The 6920-nt window shown below is 37.4% G+C and overlaps 1 protein-coding gene across 1 annotated transcript; it reads left to right on the top strand.

Moving 5' to 3' along the window:
• Nucleotides 1-741: 741 nt before the first annotated feature.
• Nucleotides 742-6624, top strand: LOC122009126 (importin subunit alpha-1a-like). The gene is made up of 10 exons (XM_042565144.1): nucleotides 742-1162; nucleotides 1313-1409; nucleotides 1504-1595; nucleotides 1694-1825; nucleotides 1926-2111; nucleotides 2204-2367; nucleotides 2440-2518; nucleotides 5040-5168; nucleotides 5585-5712; nucleotides 5808-6624. The coding sequence occupies exons 1-10, from the start codon at nucleotides 950-952 to the stop codon at nucleotides 6181-6183; spliced, it is 1596 nt and encodes a 531-aa protein (XP_042421078.1). The 5' UTR covers nucleotides 742-949; the 3' UTR covers nucleotides 6184-6624.
• Nucleotides 6625-6920: the final 296 nt, after the last annotated feature.

Raw genomic sequence — 6920 nt, 5'->3', positions numbered from 1 at the left:
CACGATCACGCACCGTATCATGTAGGGATTACTAAGCCTTCATAATTCTTGTTATTGTTTCTAGATAAAGATAAGAGTGACTACATATTTCTATTTTTTTTTTTTTTTTAATATTCTTGGATAGCTAACGAGCTAGAAAAGTCTATTATCAAGAGTTTTCTTTGGACAGTTGTATTTTCTTAATGTACTCTCATAGCTGGTGAACAGCCGAAGAAGTACAATTGAATAAGGGGCATTTGAAGGGGTGTCACTGTGTTTACACACGGTCGAAGAATAATCAAAAACAATTATCTAGAGTTATATGTGTGAATTATACTAAAAATTAATGCATGACATATATCGATTTGCATTCATAGATTCAATCAGATTGAATTTAAATGATTCATTAGATATCTGACCTCCTTTATATAAATGGTCATTATGATATGATAAAATATTTTTCATGATTTATCTATCTATGTTTACTGTGGACTAATAAAATTAAACCATTTGGGATCAAAGATATTTTTTTTTCTTTTAAAATAGAGTTAGAATTTCTCTTGGAGAAATTAGTTAAAATATATTCAATGCTAAAAAATATTATAGGATAAAAAACATATCCTATAATATAATTTTACAAATTATAGGAAGTAAATTGAGACAGGGATATGAAACCGGCTGATGAGAAGACATGTAAATTAAAATGGCCATTTTGAAATATACCACGAAATTCTATGTATTAAATTGAATGTTTTCGTCGTCACGGTCTCACGGAGATTGGAGAAGTATCAATTCCACAGTTCGAGCAATATAAAACCTTTTTTTTTTTCATTACTCGAGTCCTTCCTTTACCTTTGAGCTCCGCTAGGGTTTGGCGTTTGGGTTTCGACTCTTTGCTCCGATCTTGATTGCTCCATCTCTTCTTCTTCTTCTTGATCGCAGTTGGTAGGCTAGTGGGCGGCTGTGGAGGATGTCGCTACGGCCGAGCGAGAGAGCGGAGGTCCGCCGGAACAAGTACAAGGTGGCCGTCGATGCCGAGGAGGGACGGCGGCGGAGGGAGGACAACATGGTTGAAATCCGGAAGAACCGGCGGGAGGAGAGCCTCCTGAAGAAACGGCGGGAGGGGATGCAGGCTGTCCCGCCCGTTCCGCAGCCCATCCACACCGCTGCGATCGAGAAAAAGGTGACTTTAGTTTCGTTGTTTTTATCGATTGATTTCGTTTATTGAATCGGTTTTCTGTGGTCGTTAGTTTGATCGGATGGTTATATTCTCTTTGTTGGTTTTTGTTTCGGTGTCTGTAGCTCGTTTTTGGACTGATCTGATAATTCACAGTTGGAGAGCCTCCCTGCAATGGTAGCCGGCGTTTATTCTGATGACAACGCTATGCAGATAGAAGCAACCACGCAGTTCAGGAAATTACTCTCTATAGGTATTAATTGATTAATAAAATTATTTATATATTTTTTTGCCTTGTAACATGTATTTGGAAAGGATTTACTGTTTATAACTTTCCATTTTATCAGAACGAAGCCCCCCAATTGAGGAGGTGATACAAACTGGGGTAGTTCCTCGGTTTGTTGAGTTCCTTATGAGGGAAGATTTCCCTCAACTTCAGGTAAGCTTCTTTCTTATCTAGGTTTCAAGAGTTGGTTGTGATTTCACTTTTGCTTTTTATTTACATAAATATTAAATGCTTTTAACGGCATGTGGCAGTTTGAAGCTGCTTGGGCCCTCACCAATATTGCTTCAGGGACATCAGAACACACTAAGATTGTGATAGACCATGGAGCTGTTCCCATTTTTGTCAAACTTCTCAGTTCCCCCAATGATGATGTCCGTGAACAGGTAAAATTTATTGCAAACAAGAGTTTTTTAAGTACCCCTTACAATCTTTCGAATTTGGCTGGTGGGTATAATTTAGCAAATTTCTTATATGTAAATTTAGGCTGTGTGGGCCTTGGGTAATGTGGCTGGTGATTCACCAAGATGTCGAGATCTTGTCCTTGGTAATGGAGCATTATTCCCGCTCCTGCAACAGCTGAATGAGCTTGCTAAACTCTCCATGTTAAGAAATGCCACTTGGACCCTGTCAAACTTCTGTAGAGGGAAGCCACAGCCAGCTTTTGAACAGGTCTGTCTGTAGCTGTATTAGTGTATTATTCAGGGCCACCCCAAATCACATATTCCTTTACATGTGGCTGTTGTGTGTATGTTGATGGGCAGGTTAAGCCTGCTCTTCCAGCACTTGAGAGGTTAATTCATTCAACTGACGAAGAAGTACTGACAGATGCATGTTGGGCACTTTCTTATCTGTCAGATGGTACCAATGACAAAATACAAACTGTCCTTGAGGCTGGTGTCTGCCTTCGGCTTGTAGAACTTCTTCTGTAAGATATACTATAGTTATAATTTTCAATTCCTCTCTGCAAAATTCTTATATTCATTGGTTCTAAGTGCAGCCATCCCTCACCTTCTGTGCTTATTCCAGCCCTTCGTACAGTTGGCAACATTGTCACAGGAGACGATGTGCAAACTCAGGTCTGTTGAATGACCACTCTTATATATATATGATGTTCTTCATGATTTGATCAAGATTGTGCACCAATTTTTTGTCTCTTATTGATACTCCAAGTGCAGTGGATGAATCTGACCTAGGAATGAAATACATAATTTACACTTTTTTTCCAAAGTAAATCAACAAACCAAGTTCAACTTACTAGCAAATAATAAATAATACACGCATATTATTTTGGAAACTACCTTACAATTATGACTGTGATACTTGTAGCTTGTCATAGTGGTATTAGATTATTGTAATTTACAACATCCAAAAGACATTGATATGGTAGGTTCTGTAGTTTTTGACCTTGTTCTTTAGACTATATGACCAACCTGTCAAACTAGTTGGCAGATAAGAGTATAACTTTCTTTACCAAGATATCCCTGGTTTCTCTGAACTTGATTTTTATTTTCACGGATTTTGCATTTGTATACTAAGCTATTGGAGTGCCAATGCTTGCTATTTGTGCTAACATACACCATGTGGGGGACATCCTATGATGAGTGGGTGAAAATAAGAGGAAGGTGAGTGAGGAAATTACTTGAAGGAAATGATTGATAAGAGATGGCCTGTGGTACTCGAACTTAGCATAACCTCCTCTAGTACCCATATCAATATGAAATGAAATGGGTATGACAATGGAAAATGAGTCCTATGAAATGAACTTGTCTATTTCCTCAAATGAATCAAGTAGAAAAAGTGGATAAGAGAGAGGAGAACAAAATAGAAAGATGAAAAAAGAACAAGAGGAAGAAAAGAGGACATGGAGGAAGAAGACATGTCTATTGCATGTCTCAAAGGAAAGAAGGCATTAAAGATCCTTTTCTGGAGGGAGGAAGAGCATCAACTACTTGCTGATGGAGGACCCTGGAGGTGGTTGGATCGCAAGCAAAACAACTAGAAGAGGAGGTAGACTATGAGGAGAGATCTTAGGTAAAAAATTGTAGAGGTGTTGCACAAGGTCAATATTATTTTGGTACCTTCCTGGTTTTTCGACTACAATGCCGGTAGAGAATTGGAGGGGAAGAAGGAAGGAGATGAAAAAGAAGAGAACACAAGTATATGCCTAATTCCACTAATTCCAAATTCTATGATTGATCTGAAATGATATGGTTTTGACATTGTAGTGTACGAACAGATGCTTAAAAAAACAACCATACAATCATTATTTCAATTCATTTTGATAAATTTTGTAGCATGTCAAGGAGTATCAAATTTTAATAATGACATGATATTCATTTACATAATTGGTACAATGATTATTATAAATTTCCTTTGTGCGCTGAGTAGTATCGAATTTTGGTGATTTATTAAAACATACATTTTGACTATGCCATCCACCATAGTATGAAATTTTAAACCATGGTGTTGTATGTGACCTTAGGTGAACCTAACCTTTCTTTACCACTAAACTGGACCAGTTGTTCAAGTTTGGTTCAGCTAGTAAAGATCTGAAGTGGCCCTGGTTAGAATCTAAATTGAACCCAATTTGAGACCCAACCAATCCAAGCCCAATTCTGCCTATAGTTTTCCAAATAGCAACAAATAAATCCTCCTAAGAACTTGGTTCAATACTAATTTAACTAAATAACAAAATCCCTTAAATGGGTAACCCACCAAATTATGATATTAAATTATTGTGTCCTTGTACTCTGTGTTCAAAATTTGGATTTTTTTCCTGCTGAGTTTTGTGTCTCCATTTTGTAAACACACACGCCAAACATTTCGATCCACGCTTGTGACAAGTTTTTTTATCCTGTCAAACTTAGGAGAAGACAAGGAGGAGGAAAAGAGACAATGAGGGTTATTGAGGAGGAAAAATTGGGACAGAGAATAGCTTATACCTCATTCCAGTTATAGATCACTAGAGCTGCAGGATCTTGTATGAATATGTAGTTTTAGAGGTTGAGGAACCTTAGGATGTTATTGTCACCCCTTATCTAGATCACTGCTGTTAACATATCTCTAGCCCATGCCATGTCTCTCTCCCCATGCTGTATGAAGAATGAAGATGTCTTATATTGAAGTTACATGAGAAGATAATTTTTCGGACGTACATGAATACTTTTTCATCATTCTTTTTTATGTATGCATTTTGATTTAATGCACCATCTGATGTCTGTAGTAACTAGGGTTAGTTGTTTGGAGAAGCAAGCAACACATGAACATGTCTGATAAAATCTTTGGATGTTGATCTTGTGAAGCTTATGTACCTGTAGTGGTCATCAACACCCATATATTTTAAAATCCTACCTGGTTCCTTCTTGTTTATGCAATTCCAATCTATATTCTCATATTTGGTGTTCAATTTTTCATTCTACTATCATCAAGTTTGTTTGGATTTCTCAAGATATTCATCTTGTTCTATGGAAGCAAGACACTATTTTCCCATATTTTTTGTTCCTTTTGTTTCAATATATTTTCTCAAATTTTCAGTTTAATTGATTGTCATATATTCTGCTCTGTTTCTTAATAGTGTTATTTATTGTTCTGCTTCAGTATGTTATCAATCACCAAGCACTTCCTTGCCTTCTGAACCTCCTGACTCACAATCATAAGAAAAGCATCAAGAAGGAAGCCTGTTGGACCATCTCAAACATTACAGCTGGAAACAAGGATCAGATACAGGTTTGTTGACAGATATAGTAAATTTGAAATTCTTATCAGTCTATTTATCAGCATTTTTGTATTTAATATCTTCCAGTAATGTAAGTCATTTGATCCTTGGTGTCAATGATTACCTAACCTGCTTTATGGTTTGTTCATCAGTCCTTTAAATATTCCAATTTTACATAATTACCTAATATTATTTGTTTTTTTATAAAAGATCTTATAACAATTCATCTTATGTAAATTGAGGATTCTAGATATATATTAGTATAATAAAAAATAAGCACAAGATGAAAGAGCTGCTGACTAATTTGCAGAAGCTCTAGTTTGTAGAGATTTCGAGCTTAGACTTGAGAAAATCTCTTTCCTCAGTGGAATTTGCCAAATAACTAATGACCTTGAGTAAGCCATACCTAGTAATGTATTGATCACAGGCTGTTATAGTGGCTGGGATTATTGGTCCACTGGTGCATCTATTGCAAACTGCTGAATTTGACATCAAGAAGGAGGCTGCATGGGCAATCTCCAATGCTACTTCTGGTGGTACTCATGATCAGATAAAGTATGTATTCTGTGTGCATGTGGCCTTTTCTCTCTCTTTTCAAAACCTTCCAGGTGTAATCTCTTTGCTTAATTGGTTTCTTTGTACTTGACTAGATATTTGGTTAGTCAGGGCTGTATCAAACCCTTGTGTGATCTCCTCATCTGTCCAGACCCAAGGATAGTTATTGTTTGCTTGGAGGGACTCGAAAATATCCTGAAAATTGGTGAAGCTGAGAAGAATTCTGGTTCTACTGGAGGTGTGAACTTGTATGCTCAGATGATTGATGAAGCAGAGGGTTTGGAGAAGATTGAAAATCTTCAAAGCCATGATAATACTGAAATTTATGAGAAAGCAGTGAAGATTCTTGAAACATATTGGTTAGAGGAGGAAGATGAAGCAATGCCCACTGGTGATGCTGCTGCTCAAGCAGGATTTACTTTTGAAAATGACCAGAACAAAGTTCCTCCTGGTCCATTCAACTTCAGTTAAGTGCCAGTCGAGGGTCTTCTCCCTGCAGCTGGAAAAGCCCCAAGTCTGAAGTCATGGTATGGGAGATGGGAGGAAAATGATGGATATTTTCGGTGTCTGCTCAGTCGGCTAAATAGATTATTTGTAGGAGTTGACGTTGCATTTTGGTCTACTAGTAATATTGTTGTATATTGTGTTGGATTTCAACATACTCCAGGTTTATCAAACTTAATTAGCTCGAATCCCCAGCACAATCAATGACTAGCACAGGGTTTCATGCTTTTGCCTTCCTGTATATTGTGGTCGTTCAAGGCTCAAGCGTGTTTGTTGTGGCCAGAGTTTTGTGGTTAACTTTTATAATGTTACGGTGTGGCCTTCGGGAGTTGAGTGTTGTGTAATTTTGTCATGCTAAAAGTTGCCTATTTCAAACTTTGAGCAAACGATGAATCTTATTTTGAATCAGCTTTTTGTTGCCTCTTCTACTGAGAAAATTAGCTTTGGTGGTAAAAACCCAATCTAATTAGAAGTATTGAACATTTCTACTCTTCATATTGTGGGGTGGATTTGGGTTGATTCTTTGTTCTTGGGAATGTATCTCAATGGCGGAGTCGGAAGGGCTGATCTACTCGGGCTGAGGGTCGTGATCGTCGGTCGGCGCCATCACCTCAGGCTGTTTTTTTTTCTCTCATGTTTTTCATTTTTTTGGTTGCAAATTCGAGTAGCTTCTTCTCAACTCCATCGGGCCCTCAGGTTAAAGC

Source organism: Zingiber officinale, chromosome 8A (assembly GCF_018446385.1).
Source record: "Zingiber officinale cultivar Zhangliang chromosome 8A, Zo_v1.1, whole genome shotgun sequence".
NCBI lineage: Eukaryota > Viridiplantae > Streptophyta > Magnoliopsida > Zingiberales > Zingiberaceae > Zingiber > Zingiber officinale.
Note: the sequence above shows the minus strand (reverse complement) of the source record. Positions and strands in the feature narration are given on the sequence as shown.